General features: G+C 45.3%; 1 protein-coding gene across 1 annotated transcript in view; it reads left to right on the top strand.

Moving 5' to 3' along the window:
* Positions 1–17,691, top strand: part of LOC146854276 (protein mono-ADP-ribosyltransferase PARP12-like) — a 220,507-nt gene that overhangs the window by 117,642 nt on the left and 85,174 nt on the right. Inside the window, exons 5-8 of the mRNA XM_085652062.1 lie at positions 3,604–3,702; positions 8,490–8,616; positions 10,201–10,369; positions 10,714–10,831. Of these exons, the coding sequence (XP_085508188.1) occupies positions 3,604–3,702; positions 8,490–8,616; positions 10,201–10,369; positions 10,714–10,831 (513 nt within the window). The remainder of the gene's footprint in view (positions 1–3,603; positions 3,703–8,489; positions 8,617–10,200; positions 10,370–10,713; positions 10,832–17,691) is intronic.

Here is a 17,691-nt window from a genome sequence, read left to right on the forward strand (position 1 = left end):
CCCCACGTAACACTCAATTACAGGGTGGGATACATTTTTGTTCTATAAGAGTTTTGCACCATCTTCTAGGAATCGGAGAGGAAAATCTCGTCGACCGAAGTCGGCTAGTCCACTTCCTCACCCTACTAACACGTTAACAACGTGCCCTTCGGCAGCGTTTCATGCTAGGACACAGCTAATGGACAATTCAGATGCTCAAACATCACATACATCTCCCACTAAATCAAACACCGAAATCCCTACAGCAGTGCCTTGTAAGGATCCAGATATAGAAAAATTACTGGCTCTATATATGAAAGGGTATAAAACCGTCACAAGAGAACCTACAGTAGAACTCCCTTTCCAAGAAAAGAAGAAACCAAAAATTCCAGTGAAACCACTGTTTGACGTTACTACCAAAGATACATCAAATCCAGCGATAAAGCTTGGTGCTAGGATCCTGCTTTCAGCCAAACATAATGCACGATTGTCAGTCATTTCACCTCCTCAAGTCACTACAGCGGTCAAAGCCAGCATCAGGGCTGATCCAACGAACAAAGAAGACATTCATTTAACAGTGAGTTGACCATCTGCCCTTAATACAAACAACCAGCAAACAAATCATCTATGCCAGCATCAGTAGATGCTTCTCCTCCTCTGGCAAAGGATATGAAGGATCTTACTACAGCCTCGGGCATCAACATGCCAGACAACAGCAAACCACCTACGAAGGCCTCAGTCGATGCACCGCCTTCTCTACCGATGTGCACAAAGCAACCAGTACCATCACCTCGTACCAGCTCTGGACAACAACAACACATTGTTGCGTACTTCAACACCTACCCCTACAATGCCCAGTGGAAACCAGGGATCAGCAACTGATACTGTGAGTGGTCCTCCTAGTCTGAGCTCCACTGACAACATAAGTACTGCTGATTCCACATACCCTGTGACTGTGTCTCCACCTCCAACTCAAGGCACATATAACTCACCTGGGCATTCTTCTCCAGCTCCCCCCACTCCTGTTTCCAGAACAAATGGTCAGCCGACATTTGTACCAGCTGAAGGATAGCCACTGAGAGCTACTGTGCACCGAAATGAATGGGGCTGAATTGACTTCTATGACGATAGAACCCAGGCGCCTGCACCAAAAGGTAAGAACAATCCTTGCCTTTCTTTCAACCTTGATTTTGAGCACGGCTTTGCACCAAGAAAATAGCACAAATAGCAGTTCTGCAAAATCACCTACAAAGTATCAGCAAATAGATAATGTTGTATTTAACGCCAATGGCACATAGCATCAGAGCCAGGGCTGAGAATGTAAGCTGCATTTGGGCAAACTATTCCAAATTGTGAGTGCCAGAAAACAGAAAGCGGCAGCTGCAAAAACCAGGGTTAACAGTTGAAATGTATAGATACATGCAGTAAAAACACGATGATGGCACACGCTGTGGTCCAGATTATAATCCATCCCTGCCTGGCTTTCCTTGTCTGCAATGATGAAGTTTGTTTTCCTTGTCACTGCTTATGTTTTGATTGCTATATCACAATTTATTTACAGGGCTATTTGCACTCGCCATTTAAAGATGAGCAACTCGGGCTAGAACTTTTCTTGTACGTTTGCCTCGTTGTGGGAACAGGGGTTGTGCGTACAGGGCAGTGTCGCTTGCTTAGCAGTCTGAGAAAAGAAAGTGCACTCAAAAGGCAAGGTAAACATTTTCCCTTTGTGGCAGCTGTCTTTTCACCAGAAATCAAATCCATGTTGATGTCTTACTGTGTGGCGTCTCTTGTCCGCCGGCTAACCTCAACGAGTACCATTGGTTACTCCATAGGTGTTGGCCATACCTTTGTATCTACAGTGCCAATGGGCAAATCCATGACATTGACCTGCTCTAACTAAATGAGCTCTGGTACTTTCCTTTTTCAAAGAGAGGCTCTGGTACGCAAAAGGGGTAAACTGAAAAGTGCAGGTACAGAGAACCAGTGAGCAGGGGTACAATTAAGGTACTCGTTAGCGTAATTAAATAATACAGCGGATAACCAGATCTTAATAGCATTTGAAGCATCTCTTGTGCAGCGTCCCTTGGAGCATATAGGAGCTAAACACGTTCTCATGATGGACTAAAAGCCCACAATAATTCCCTAATTTTCCTTCATTTAAAGTCAGTGAGACTCAACACAGGGGAATCCATGGTCATCTGCTTGCTCTATCCTACGCCCTATGTACGTTGCCTAAGAAACTATAGAAAGTAATGTTCCAAGATGCTAAACTTTATTTTGTACACTTTCACAGTGGCCGCCATGTTGCACCTACATGCGAGATGACGACCATTTTGGATCCATAAAAAAAACCAATCTATGATGTCCGGCCACCGTTCTTGGCTTTGCTAATGCAGTAGGAATTTAACAAGTATTGGAAAAGCCAGCAGAGGCAAACAACAAGCATTTGCAAAGTGATATTAATTGACTTTGACAATGCTTGTTAAAGAGGTAAGCTGGCACCTTAGCCACTGTTGGGTTAGGTTGGATAACATTCCTCTACTGGAGAGTAGCTATGGTGGACTGGCAATATGTGCTTCCGTGTGTCAGCACAGTTGCTTTGGATTGTGGCGCTCCTGCAGATGCATACGTTCATCAGGTATGACCAAAGATTGTCTGCGTTGATCTCTCACTCGCATGCTTCTCAGTCAATATCCGATGTGGGGTTTAGGCAAGTATGTGAACTGATGCGCGGTTCTGCTGTAAAGGTATCTTCCATAGGATCACACACATTCCACCCATCCCCTAAAGATGAAAGTGAATGGATGATGAACAGTGCTTCAGGTGTCACCGAATTACATTATATTTCAAAATAGCATGTGTTGGATGTCTCTTGTCAACATCATTAGGCTGCAAATATGACACTTCCTCTAATAAAGTAGAAGTGGTAAAATATTTTAATTGTAAATATGTTGGCACGTATTTACCAACACAATCTACATGAAACATGAGAGTGAATGAGAGACACCTGTGCTGCATACCCTGTGCTCCAGGTGTTACAACCTGTGTGATTAATACTATGAGGTGAAAGGAGAGGTTAGTTGAAATTAGATTGTTATTTTAATTGATGTGAGGATCCTAAAATAAAATTGTGTAATATCTATGGTTGCATGCGTTGTTTGCTCAATGCTACAGAAACTAAACAAATATTATCTTAGGTTGATATGAGGGGAATTAAATGTACATTAGAAAGCTGCCGTCCAGATTATGTATAACACATATACTTAATGATGAATATACGTTTGCACATTTTTATTTCAATGTTATTGATTTAATCTTCTATGAACGTGGATGAAGCACACTCATCTCCTAAAGGGTGTGGTTGAAATCATATCTAAATAAATAACCTGTCTATATAGTACGGTAAAGGGAAAGGATAGGATGTTATGTCGAACGTATAGCCTGTATATTGTGGTAAATGATTTGTGAAAAGGCATAAAGACTGAAGATTGAAAATGTAAGCACCACTTTATGGTTGTTATTTCGTTACAAAAATACTGCAAAATGTTAAATCAGAACAGCTTAGCACAGATCTCTTGTTTCCCGTCGAAACGATTCATTCTGCGCTATTTTTCCATTTCCCAGTTTTCCAACCCCTTGTGCGGCCAGTGGTCTTTCCAGAAGATTGTGGTGATCCGAACGAGATCTGCTCCTATCACGTCTGGGCGTTTTGTCAGCGCAAAAGTGAGTCCTTACAGACTTCTTACCCCCTGCTTCTCACAGGCAGAGCACACCTGTGTCTTGCCCACCTTGGTCGAACAATCACTGTCTGGAGTTTAGCAGAGTTATGCTTTGGCTGCTACAAATATTCAAAAGGATGTTTCATGGCCATCACATGCTGCATACTTTTATGAGCTCCTTTGCATATCGTTTTGTGTCAGAGAAAGTGAGACTTGCCAGAGAAACAGCCAAAGAGAAGTAATTGAGTCAATAGGATTATTACACAGTGATCAACTGGTTCTTCCATGGTGTAGAGATTTGCAAGAATAGTATCTGAACTGTGACACAGCACAGCAGAAATACCTTTATATGTTATGATGTTTTGTGTCTTTTGGAATAAATGTAATTACAGCTGAGATTGAGCGATTTTGCCCTTCCTTCTTCTCTACCATTGGCCTGTTCGAAAAGCTCTCAGCTACTACAGCCAGTGATATGGAGAGGTCTCCTAATACACACGTGGGCCAATGGACGAAGGCACTTTGTAGTACTTTATGTTATGCAGATTTGTAGAGCCACTATCACCTGGTAGGGTATCCTGGTACTGAGCAGGTGTGAGTCTAGGCACACCTGGGGCCTAGTGGGATGACTTGAAAGGCCAGGTATTCAGCTTCTGGCAGAATTCAAGAAGTCAGGAAAAGGCTCAGCTGCAGAAGGCTGTAGTGGCAGATCGTTTCATGAGTTAGGAAGATGTAGGAGAGGGTTTGACTGCCAGATCTGGTTTTCCGTATGTGTGGCATTTGTGCAAGTAGAATTCCACATGAACGGAGGCGTGTGAAAGGTTTGTGAAAACATTTGCGATTATTATGGTGTGCTGGGCCAGGGTTATGAGGCCTTGAAAGTGTGGGTGAGGAGTTTGAATTGAGCTCGTTTGTTAATGGGGAGCCAGCTGAGCCCCTTCAGGTGTGGTGTCATGTGAGTGCGGCATGGGAGTTGAGAATTATTCGGGCTAACGAGTCCTGAATGGTTTGCAGCTTTCTAGTGAGCTTTGTGTTGATCCCGGCATAGAGGGTCCACCTTGCTTGTGACCAGGAGGTTGATATCGTGAGAGCGGATGATGAGGGCTAGAGGGATCATGTATGCACTGAAGAGGGTCGGGCTCAGGGAGGTTCTTTGCAGAACTCCGCAGAAAAGGCTGCGGGCATCCGAGGTGTACAGTGCCAAGTTGACTTACTGGGTCCTTACAATCAGGAAAGAGCAGATACATAACAGAAAAAGAAACAATTGATGGACGGTATACTGGACAATGCAAACATTCACCCCCAATCACAAGGATCTGGGTTTAATCCATCATTCTTTTGCTCACCACACCACTGCAGTTTGGACCCAGCCATATGCAAATCAGTCTTGACCATGTTCCTTGTGGGAACAGTCTAGCCCGAACTGACAAGCCAGGTCCTCCCTGGACCGGAAACAAGCATCCTGGGACCGGTTTCAGGGCATCACCCTTCATCAGCGAGGCTAGCTTGAATCCAGTGGTGTAGTGAGCACAGGACCCACGTCTGGGCAACCATTCCCACTTAGGGCGACAAATGCAAAAGAAACAATTGATGGACGGAATGCTGGACAATGCAAACATTCACCCCCAGTCACAAGCATCTGGGTGTAATCCATCCTTTTGCTCACCACACCACACCAGTATGGACCCCTCATATGCAAATGAGTCTTGACCATGTTCCTTGTGGGAACAGTCCAGCCTGAACTGCCAAGCCAGGTTCTACCTGGACCAGACACAAGCATCCTGGGACCGGTTTCAGGGCATCACCCTTCATCAGCCAGGCTAGTTTGAACCCAGTGGTGTAGTGAGCACGGGACCCACGTCTGGGCATACCCTTCCCACTTAGGGCGACATATGCAAAAGGAAAAATTGATGGACGGAATGTTGGACAATGCAAACATTCACCCTCAGTCACAAGGATCTGGGTTTAATCCATCATTCTTTTTCTCACCACACCACCCCAGTTTGGACCCAGCCATATGCGAATCAGTCTTGACCATGTTCCTTGTGGGAACAGTCCAGCCCGAACTGCCAAGCCAGGTCCTCCCTGGACCGGAAACAAGCATCCTGGGACCGGTTTCAGGGCATCACCCTTCATCAGTCAGGCTAGCTTGAATCCAGTGAGTGTAGGTGTGGTCAAGACTGATTTGTATATGGCATATGATATGGCTGGGTACCAAGTGGAATGGCATGGTGAGCCAAAAAACCGATGGATTTAGGCCCAGATCTCTGTACTGAGGTGAATGTATGACACTGTTCTGCATTCTGTCCATCAACTGTTCTTTTTGCAGATCCATGAGAGTGCATGTCCTTGGATTCTGATGTTGTGTTGGTGTTGGATGGGATGGGAGACTGTGCCAAATGCTGTGGAGAGATCGAGGATGAGGAGGACCGCCATGTCTCCGCTATCCAGAGTCATTTAGATGTTATCCCTGGCAGCGATGAGGGCAGTTTCCATGCTGTGGATGGGTCTTCTAATACAATTTGTTGTATCCTGACATACATTTGTGAAGAGGCCAAGACACCTACAAATACCCTTTAATAAAAGTCCAAAGAATGCATAGTTCTTTCTGTTTTTGCTAACTGTTTATAAATATTCCCCCAGTGCCACAGTAGTATTCCTATTTTAGATGTTTTGGGGCCAATTCACAAAGGCATGTAGGAGTATGTTAAATATACTACAAGAGTACTAGTTTATGTACTCCAAAATGCCCTTGCCAATGGGCCCCTCGGTGTTTGCAACATGCCTCACGCTAGACAACTCAACCACATTTCCTTGGTTCTTAAGATGGGCCACCCCCTGAAACTGCTTTTTATTGGTGAGCTTGGAGGAGATTCTCAGATAGATTCAGAGGCTTGGTAAATGTGAGCCATGCATCACACCTTACTTTGTGTTTTGAGAGTGCATGCCCTTCACAGGTTTGGAATGTGTACCCTGAAGAACTATGTATCACATAATGTTATGAGTGAATCCAAAAGCAGCTTTGCACATTAATGCACATGATACTTCTGAAAGGCCAGTATTGCTGAGAGAGTTCCTGCCATATTTAAGTCAAGGTAGAGAGCACTGTACCAGTCTGCATCATACATGCTCAGCAGGTGGGCTAACACATACTGCCACAGTCCTATTAATAGTATAGCAGCCCCTTCTGTGCCTCTTCTGTGCCATTCGGTCCTTGAGCTTGCTGCTGAGACTGACAGGTAGTGCCAGCACTGCGCCATTAAAAGTTAGCATTGCTTTTGAGAAGTGTAGTCACAGTCTCATTTAGAGCAGCCTGGATGGGAAGTAGAGGTCCTGACCTGATAACAGTGCTTTATTGTCAACAGAAATGATGTTGCTATGAAATTAAACTTGTTGCAGCCATGCTTAGAAAAGCTGTTTCTTCACATTAAGGGGCCGATTCCAATCCTGGAAAAAGGCTGTACAAATCGTTGTATGGAGCGTTTTTCCCGTACGACTCGTACCCGGTAAACTTTTCTTACAACCTAGGAAGTACGATTCGTACAGAAAGCGTCTTTCCATACAAATCGTACAAAAGACCATACGGCTAAAATAAACCAACGATTCTGATCCGGAACAGCTTGTACGCGACGTCTGTAGGTATTTAAGCAGCGGTTTGCGGCCCAGCAAGTACGATTCGTCCCTACGGCACTCCGTACGGCTCTTTTTTTACGGGAGCCAAAAACAGCCGTAAAAGCAGAGTCCCCAGGGGTACGAGTCGTACAGGCATACACCCCCGTGCGTTGTGTATGTACGGTGCATACCCCCAACATCACGTACCCCGACATCGCGTACCCTAACATTGCGTACCCCAACATCGCATATGTACGCACCGTACATACGCGATGTTGGGGTACGCGATGTTGGGGGTACACACAGTACATGCGCACTGGGGTACGCACAGTACATGCGCACTGGGGGTACGCACCGTACATACACAACGCACGGGGGTGTATGCCTGTACGACTCGTACCCCTGTACGACTCGCACCCTGGGAACAACTTTTCCCGGGATACGACTCGTACAAAGTTGGCTTTGTAGCGGGTAATAGCATTCCCCGTGTACGGGGCGTTTTCCGTACAAATCGGAAATCGGAAAGCCAGTCCGGATCGTACTAGTACGGTCGGACTGCATTTTTACAATTTGTACAGAAAAGTGTCCGGGTCCGTCTCGTACAACTTTTCCCGATCTAATTTGTACGGTTCGGGCCGATCCGTACAAATCGGATTTGGAACAGTTGTATTTTTCCCGCACGAATCGTACTTCACGGGTCGGACGGGACTTGTACGATTTGTATGGAAAAATTTACCGATACGAGTCGTGAGGGAAAAAATAATACAGGATCGGAATTGGCCTCTAAATGTGTGGTAGCCCTGCAAAGTGCTTGAAATATCTCTTTAAAAGGGTTGACTAGTGTCTCCATATACTCATTAAAAATATAGAACCCTCTGAACAATTCTGTTATTGTATCATCTGTAGGGCCCAGAAACATCTGTAGCTATTCAGATTTCCTCCAGTGAACGTCATTCCTCCCTAGTAGGGTAAGCGAAGAGTCCAGACTCCCAAGCCATTCAATCCTTGTCCTGCCTGCAGAGACTAACAAGTGCAAGTACCATTTGAAAAGACACAGTCTTAATTTATACACTCATTTTCACCACATTAGCATTTTATTATTGAAAACATGAAACCTGTGGGCATTGTTTTATGACTACAAAGATGGCGCTGCATTCCCTCCTTATTGCTCTTGACCTCTAGGTGAATGTCTACGGATGCATTACCACTTGCCATATCGGTGGCAAATAGAAAAGGCGCCAGGAGTCTGGGAGGACCTCCCCTGGATGGTAGACATCGAGAAAGCGTACAGCGATCCCAACAACATCAGGTACAGCTGGGCTTGTATATTTGATGTGATGTTAATAGACAACAGCATAACTGGTATGTATTACTTTTCCAATTTGTCTTGCAAGATGGGGTATATTTTACATCACACAGATATATTTTACATTATGAGTGTATTAGGGCTTTGGGAAAGTGAACATTGTGGATGGCGTTACTTTTGAGGGCATGTCCTATCTCAAGGATACACTTCACAGTGTTTACTTGCACCAACTGGTGTGAAACACACATACTATGCAATCTGTATGAAGATTAGTAGGTAGAAATGCATGTTCAATTAACAGCTACACTTCTTTATGAATATGGTACTACTCTCCTATGAAATGCTCACTGAAATAGGGCAATATTTACTAAGATTTGACCCAGTGCAACAACCAAAGTTGCTGCATTGTGTAAAAGGGAGAGAGCAGAACAGCTCTATATCTACTACGATATGACACAGCTTCTCTATCCCACGGTGCTGGTGCACTTTTGGCTTCTTTGGGCCACGCAAAAACACCCTTACACCATGGTGGGTGGGCATTGTGTGTGAATCTAGTATAGAATTTGTACTGTGCTCAAACTTAATGAAAATGTTTTCTAACTTTGTGTGTGTGTGTTGTTCATTACAGCACACATGCAACTTAGAAATGTTCTGAGTAAAGAAAAAAAAATTCCCACGTAATGCCTGCTCAAAGAGGCGTAATTGTTTCCTGCAAACCCCGTCTACCTTTTTTGGTAGACAGGGATTTGTATCAAAAACCATGAGAGATTGCATGGGAACTCCAGAGTACTATACTACCTATAGTACTCTTCCTCAATGCAAAGTGGCAAAAACATGTCTTGTGCTGGAATATAAACCCCAAAATCAACCCTTCGTGCTGGGTTGAGTCACTTAAGTAATGCAAGGCTGGCACAAGGTTTTAGAAAAATTGCCCTTAGTGTTTTTAGATGTCTCCCTCATTTCTGGCTGATAAACGAACCTTTTGATGTCACATTGCCTAGTGAACTTTCAAAATGTTAAATCTGGGCTCCCAGAGGGCACCTAAGAACTCTACAAGTTGGGTTTGCTAACAGCAACATTTCTTGAAGGACATATGAACAATAGTCACAATAATTGTAAACTTTATTCAGCGCCCTACTGCTACAGTCTCTCTCCCCTATGGAACTGGTAAATATCAGGTAAACAGGGGGTAGCTGCTGTAGTGTGATGAGTAGTGGATCAGTTGGTGCACCAGAGTGGTCAAGGGGGCTGTTATTCTATGATGGGAAAGTACCCCCAGTTGGAGCCCTGGAGTCATCTGGCCCCACTTTGTGTCTGACATGTTGTTCAGAGATGGCAGCAGGATTCACCATGAGCTTGTTCTGTTGAACTGTTGGTGGTCAGACTAAGTGATCAGTTTCTTGGATGAGCTGCTGAGGTGTTGGTTGCCAGCCTGCTTATATGTAAACAGTCTTTGACCTAATCTACAGTATGGTTAAAATAATCAATCGCAGAGCTGTAATGTAAATGACTATGAATACATCTCTAAATTTGACCCATAGTCCATATGCATTGCATGTCATGTGTTCTTTGTTCTTTCTCATATAGTTCAGGACGTCATGATGTAAATTTTGAGAGAATGATTTCTTCCGGTCATCAAGTTCGACGGCTCTCTACAGCGTCTTCTGTGACCCAACCTGCTGGCCACCAGATGACGACAGAGTGGGTCTGGCACTGGAAGAATGAACATGGGACGTGGATTGAGTATGGACAGCATGTGAGTGTCCTACGAAGATGAAGATGGATGGGAGGTGAAGATGTACTGCGTGAAAAGGAGACGGTGTAGAAAAGAAAGGCTCCTCCTTTCCTGCACAAAGGGGCTGGAATGAAGACCATTCCATTCAGCTAATTCAGGTTGCAGGGCTGATTTGGATGCAGTGGCAGGAAATAATGTATTCTTTTAGCAGATGTAGTTAAGTTGTTTTTTGGCAAAACAATGGACAACACACTTCCCAACCATGTTTAAGACATAGGGGCCTGTCAATTAATTTTCATACATCGCTATATTTGAATTCTCCAAATGTAAGTTTTACTGACTTGTTTGTCGTCTTGATTCTGTAGGGTGGAAAGGAAAAAGCTACAATAGCTTCTGCAGATCTGGAAACAACCTACCTCGCTGATAAGAAAGCAGTGGTACCATTTCAGGCTGGATCTCAGCAGTACCAAATAAACTTTAAAGGTACTGTGGCATCCATTGTATATCAATACTTATCTTATGCTGACACATGCGTGGTATCTTTTAAAGAATGTCTGATGCAGCAGGTATTATCTGTGCTTTGATTCCACATGGACTTGGCTCTTCCCTCAACCTCCCACCTGACTGTAACCTTAGAGGTCCACATTGCTCTGCCCTCTCCCCTCTCATCCAGAAAATATACTTGTAGCCTTTGGCTGCAGTAGTGCACAGGTGTGTTCAGAGTCCCAGACATATGGCCTGATTTTGAGTTTGCCGGATGAATACTATGTCACAAATGTGACAGATAGCCCATCTGCCTAATACAAGTGGCATCGTATATAATGCACTTGTAATACACCTGACGGCATATCTGTCACGTTTGTGAGGGAGTATCCCATCCTCCAAACTCTGAATCAGCCCATAGTTCACACACCTTCCTATTTGCAGGCGAAACATTTCAGTCGCTGCTGTGGTTGGGAAGCCACACTGCAGTCTTTTGTCACTACTGCTTAGGGACAGGGCAGTAGTGGCCTCTAAGATATCTTTATCAGCTGTATCTTCATTTTGGACCCAATAAAACTCACCCAAGGTTACAGGGACCTCTTCAAGCCAAACACAAGCCATTTCACATCCAATTAACACAGGCCTATCCCTTTCACCATAACATGAGAATCTGGGCGTATTGCACTTCATTCATTCCATCTGTCACTTAACTCTTTCCATTGTACTCAGTTAAAGAAGTTAATCCAAGCACACACCAGGCTGTAAGATAAAATACACCTCAACTTGGATAATAATTCTTGGTACATAGGGCCCAGAAATACTATAGAATGATTACTCTAATTCTGTACTGGGGTGAATGTATGGCATTGTTCTGCATTCTGTCCATCAATTGTTCTTTTTGCATTTGTCAACCCGAGTGGCATGGATATGCCCAGACGTGGGACCCGTGCTCTCCATGCCACTGGAGTCAAGCTATCCTGGCTGATGAGGGCTGAAACCCCGAAACCGGTCCTAGGATGCTTGTTTCCAGTCCGGGGAAGACCTGGCCTGGCAGTTCGGGATGGACTGTTCCCATTGGGCGCAGGGTCAAGACTGATTTGCATATGGCTGGGTCCAAACTGGAATGGCATGGTGAGCAAAAAAACGATGGCTATAGGCCCAGATCTCTGAACTGGGGTGAATGTATGACATTATTCTGCATTCTGTCCATCAATTGTTCTTTTTGCATTTGTCACCCTGAGTGGGACGGGTATGCCCATACGTGGGTCCCGTGCTCTCCATGCCCCTGTAGTCAAGCTATCCTGGCTGATGAGGGCTGAAAGCCGAAACCGGTCCTAGGATGCTTGTTTCCAGTCCAGGGAGGATCTGGTCTGGCAGTTCGGGATGGACTGTTCCCATTGGGCGCAGGGTCAAGACTGATTTGCATATGGCTGGGTCCAAACTGGAATGGCATGGTGAGCAAAAAAACGATGGCTATAGGCCCAGATCTCTGAACTGGGGTGAATGTATGACATTATTCTGCATTCTGTCCATCAATTGTTCTTTTTGCATTTGTCACCCTGAGTGGGACGGGTATGCCCATACGTGGGTCCCGTGCTCTCCATGCCCCTGCAGTCAAGCTATCCTGGCTGATGAGGGCTGAAAGCCGAAACCGGTCCTAGGATGCTTGTTTCCAGTCCAGGGAGGATCTGGTCTGGCAGTTCGGGATGGACTGTTCCCATTGGGCGCAGGGTCAAGACTGATTGGCATATGGCTGGGTCTAAACTGTAATGGCATGGTGAGCAAAAAAACTATGGATTTAGGCCTAGATCTGTGTACTGGGGTGAATGTATGACATTGTTCTGCATTCTGTCCTTCAATTGTTCTTTTTGCATTTGTCACCCTGAGTGGGACAGGTATGCCTAGACGTGGGTCCTGTGCTCTCCATGCCACTGGAGTCAAACTATCATGGCTGATGAGGGCGGAAAGCCCGAAACCGGTCCTAGGATGCTTGTTTCCAGTCCAGGGAGGACCTGGCCTGGCAGTTTAGGATGGACTGTTCCCATTGGGCGCAGGGTCAAGACTGAATTGCATATGGCTGGGTCCTAACTGGAATGGCATGGTGCGCAAAGAAACTATGGATTTAGGCCCAGATCTGTGTACTGGGGTGAATGTATGACATTGTTCTGCATTGTGTCCATCAATTGTTCTTTTTGCATTACTCTAATTTTGAGCCTTCCTACTTAGAGCACATAACTATTTCGGCTTAAATTTGTCACCATAAAGTTGTATTATTCTCAGAAAAACACAGTGAAGGATGTTTCAGGGGTTAGACCAATTAGATCGCCTTCATGTAAAATGTTAGCATGTACCACTCATTATTGAACAGAGAATCAGAATAGAAAAACAAACCTCTTTACAATTTTAAATGTGATTTAGGTGACATTAGGCTCATACAGTTAAAAGGAGGAGACCTCAATAAGATTCTACTAACACCACAATGTCACAGACCTCTTCACATTCTGGACCACAACTATTGCTTTGACATCAGTCTATCTGCCAGAGCATGTGAACCCCATACACTACCCGAAGGCTTGCTGGATCAGGTCTTAACAAATGCCTTTCTAAAAAGTGGTGATATTGGATGAAAGCCTTAGGTCCAGAAAGCTGGCACTATGCCACCTCAGCAAGAACCCAGTCATCTACAAACCAGCCATGGTCCTGCTCCAATAGTAACAATTCCATCCATACTGCCAGGCCAGGTCTCCTCTGAACCAGAGCACAAGCAACCCCAGACAGTCTTCTCGGCCTCTCTGTGCCTCTTCAGTCGGGTGCAGCTTGGCTCCAGGGGTATGGTGAGCACAGAACCCACAGGGCATGCTCATCGCACTTAGGACATTGCCCAGAGGAGCACTAAAAAGTGATGGGTGAAGGCTTGAATTAATCTCAGCCACTGGTAATTGCTTGGGCTGTATCCCAGTCTATTGCCTAGCAGTTCCCGGGTGATGCTTCCCTTGAGGAGCAGGGTCATTACTGATTTGCAAAAGGTGGGCCTCTGTCTAGAGTGGAGTTGTGGGAGAGAAAAACCATGGACTGGAATACTTTCTAGGCAATCACCAGTGGTTCAGATTAATTTAAGAATTTCACTCTTCACCTTGTTCTTTGTAGTAATCGTTCCCCTAAGTGCAAACAATATGCCTAGTCGTGGGTCCCAAGCTAACTATGCCATAGGTCTCTAGATGCACACAGATGAAGAGGTTCAAATAGGCAAAAACCAGTCTAGAGTTGCTTGTATCCCCTTCTGCAAAGGGGCTCGCGTGGTAATTTGGGATGGACTGTTCCCATTAGGAGTCGGGTCCGTACTGATTTGCACAAGGTGGCCTCTGTCCAGAGTGGTAGGGTGGCAGATAAAAGATGGACTTGGAATGCGGCCCTAGCTTTCACCAGTTACTGAGGTTTTTTCAAGTCTTCCATCCATCAGAATGCAGGTATTTGTTGTAGGATAGAAATTGCATGGCATGATTGTTAAAATCTTCAAACATGCACCAGCTGAACCCTAAACAAATTATATTGGTGGTAATTGGAGTGACCTTCTGGCTTGTAAAACATGCTCTCTCCTACTCACACTGGAATATGCCTGACTGCAGCATTCTGAGCTCTCTGCAGCCGGTTGATCCCCAATATTGGGAGGCCAAGATAGAAACCTTTGCAGTAGTTCTGCTTTAATTTTACAGCTGTCCCAATCAATAATTGTTTTTTATACAGGGGAAGCAAGGACAGATTATGGACAGCATAGTATGTGACTGTATAATATATTCATGCAGCACAAGCAGCAAGTTACGATCGAGGCATGTGAGCTGTAGATCACATGCTATGCATAGATCGCCATCTAATGTTGGGTCTGGATGTTTGCACTTTGTTTTTCTTCGAAGAAGTCTTTCTTGTCACGAAGTAGGTGACTCCTCCTTTCAGTGATAGTGCGCATGGTCATCGACTCCATCTTCAGATTGTTTTTTTCCGCCATCGGGTTTGGATGTTACTCGCTGTGCTCTGGTTCAACACTGATCCTTCAGTTCTCTCAGTAGAACACTCACCCTCGACAGTATTGTTTCCGAATGCGTATTACATTCCTCACATATCGTACTTATTTGAAAAAAAACCTCTTTCGATCGGAGAGCTCGTGGTAGGCCATCGGGCCTAGCCGCCTCGGTTTTACTAGCAGTTGATGGAACGAACTCCCTTTAAATTCTGCCCTCGGTGCCACACAAAATACCCGCGCACCGACTCACATAAAGTGTGCAACCTGTTTGTCACCAGAACACAGTGAGCAGAACTGCGACGCGTGCCGAGCTTTCCACTCCAAGAAGACGCTTTGCGACCATCGGGCTCGACGCGGCGACATGCAGAGCCATCAAACAGGCTCCATTCCGGACCTGCTCGGACCTCAATCGGATGAAGAAGTCGGTGGTGCTATCAGGGCCGAAGAAGAACAGGATCTGATCTCCCTTTCTGAGGATGGCTCCGACCAGGATGAAGACATCCTGCATGGGCAATGTACTGTAAGTACAGTCCCCACCTCACCTCGACTCCAAAGTCAACCTAAAAAGAAGGCTTTGGATCAACCCGCGCCCTCGGGCCCCGGTCGGCACCGAGACCAAGCTTCAGACGCCCCGCCTTCCAGCTCGGCACCGAAGCCTACCAAAAAGCCTTCCGGCGCTGAAAAGTCCCACTCCAAGTTGTGCACCAAGCCGAAGCCTTCGGGATCGAAGCCCAAGTCCGGCTCCGAACATCATCACTCGGCACCGAGGGACACTTTGGATCCGAAGACACCAACCCCTAAGCCGTCGGCACCGAAAACTTCGGCACTGAAGCACACTGATGTCTCAAAGTCACCTAAAAAGCTCAGTTTCGACGATCTGATCAATAAACCCGACCCGAAACAGAAACTGTTGTACATTCACCCTAAAACTGGACACATTTCCACCAAAGTGACTCTAAAGAGAAGGACTGATATTGAAGAGGAATATCGCATTTGAAAAAGAGAACACTTGTAAATAACCCTTCCCCTCCTTCTCTTCCTCTTCCTTTTCCAGCACCACATTCTCCTTAGTCTCTACCTGCACCAACTTTACCTGAGTACTCACCACCAAATACACCTGACAATCAGGATGATGGGGATGGGAGGTGGTAATGATGATGATCAGCCAGGACCTGTAGATGCATGGGACGACTACGACACTGACTCGCCCACAAACAACGATCCTGACTTATACCCTACCAACCCCTCTACCAGATGACAGTGTAGGCTATATTGAATTGCTAGACAGGGCTGCCAATTACCATGGGGTGCAGCTCCACAAAGAAGCCCTTGAAGAGGATTCCCTTTTTGAAACACTTAATAGTACACAGAATTCAACACATTCGTAAATCAGTCGGTAGAATTACCTGTATTCCTCCCTAAACCTGATTCTGTTGCAGAACGAGCTCTACACACCTTAGATGTAAGAAGAGCACTATTATACTACACTGAAAGAACAAAATCACTTTGTAAGACCAAACAACTCTTTGTTGCTTTTGCACCACCTCATAAAGGTAATCCTATCTCCAAATCAGGTATTGCTAGGTGGATTGTTAAATGCATTCAAATTTGCCATGCAAAAGCCAAGAGGACTCTAACTGTACCCCCTAGAGCTCATTGCACTCGTAAAATAGGGGCTACTATTGCTTTCTTAGGGAACATCCCTATTACTGATATCTGCAGAGCTGCATAGTATGTGATCTACAGCTCTCATGCCTCGAATAGAAAATGCTACTTTCCCAGTATGCATCTGTTCCTAGCATGTACAGCTGTAGAATGTCATGCGCCCCCCCGCCTCCCCGGGTACCTGTTGTAGTTCTCTTGTCACTATACATATACACGCATAGACATCTCTATTCTTTACTATTACTCCATTATATCACCCTCTGCGGGAAAACAATCTGAAGATGGAGTCGATAACCATGCGCACCATCACGAAAGGAGGAGTCACCTACGTCATGACGAGAAAGACTTCTTCGAAGAAAAACAAAGTGCAAACATCCGGACCCAACACTAGATGGCGATCTATCCATAGCATGAGATTCTACAGCTCTACATGCCAAGAACAGACGCATACTGGGTAAGTAGCATTTTCCTTATTGGTAATACTAGTCGAGCAGCTTGACTATTATATATTCACATTCAATCCAATGAGAAAAAGGTTTGAGGCTTAGGTATTTCGGCTTGAAATCGCTATGAGTTACTCTGATCTGATCTTGTAGTTGCTAACTAGTAAAAAGATCCTTTTCTGAGTCCAACCATGAAAAAGTGGTATAATGTACAGCGAGGAAATCTAGAATAGCTGCAAACTGATGCATACATTACATGGTGTCTTCCATCTGGAGAAAGACTCTTGTTCGAGGCATATGAGCTGCAGATTGTACACTATGCATAGATCGCCATCTGGTGTTGGGCTCGGATGTTTGCATGTTGTTTTTGTCTTCGAAGACGTCTTTGTAGTCACGAGGTTGGTGACTCCTCCTTCGGTCGACAGTGCGCATGGGAATCGGCGCCATCTTTAGATTTTTTTTTTTCCGCCATCTGGTTCGGATGTGACTTGCTGCGCTCCGGGTCGGTGTCGTACCCCCTTTCGACACGCAATCACAAGCTAACCTACGGTATTGTTTAGATCGCGTTACTTCGACGCACCCTCAACTTAAAACCTCGAAAATCTTCGACATCGGTGAACTTCGACGCGGGTCGTTGGGCCTACCCGCGCCGGTAGCGACGGACGTCGATGGCACGGACTCGCTTTAAAAAATGTCCCCAGTGTGGTGCTAAATTCCCACACTCGGACCTCCAT

The sequence above is a fragment of the Triturus cristatus genome, chromosome 4_1 (genome assembly GCF_964204655.1).
Source record: "Triturus cristatus chromosome 4_1, aTriCri1.1, whole genome shotgun sequence".
Taxonomy (NCBI): domain Eukaryota; kingdom Metazoa; phylum Chordata; class Amphibia; order Caudata; family Salamandridae; genus Triturus; species Triturus cristatus.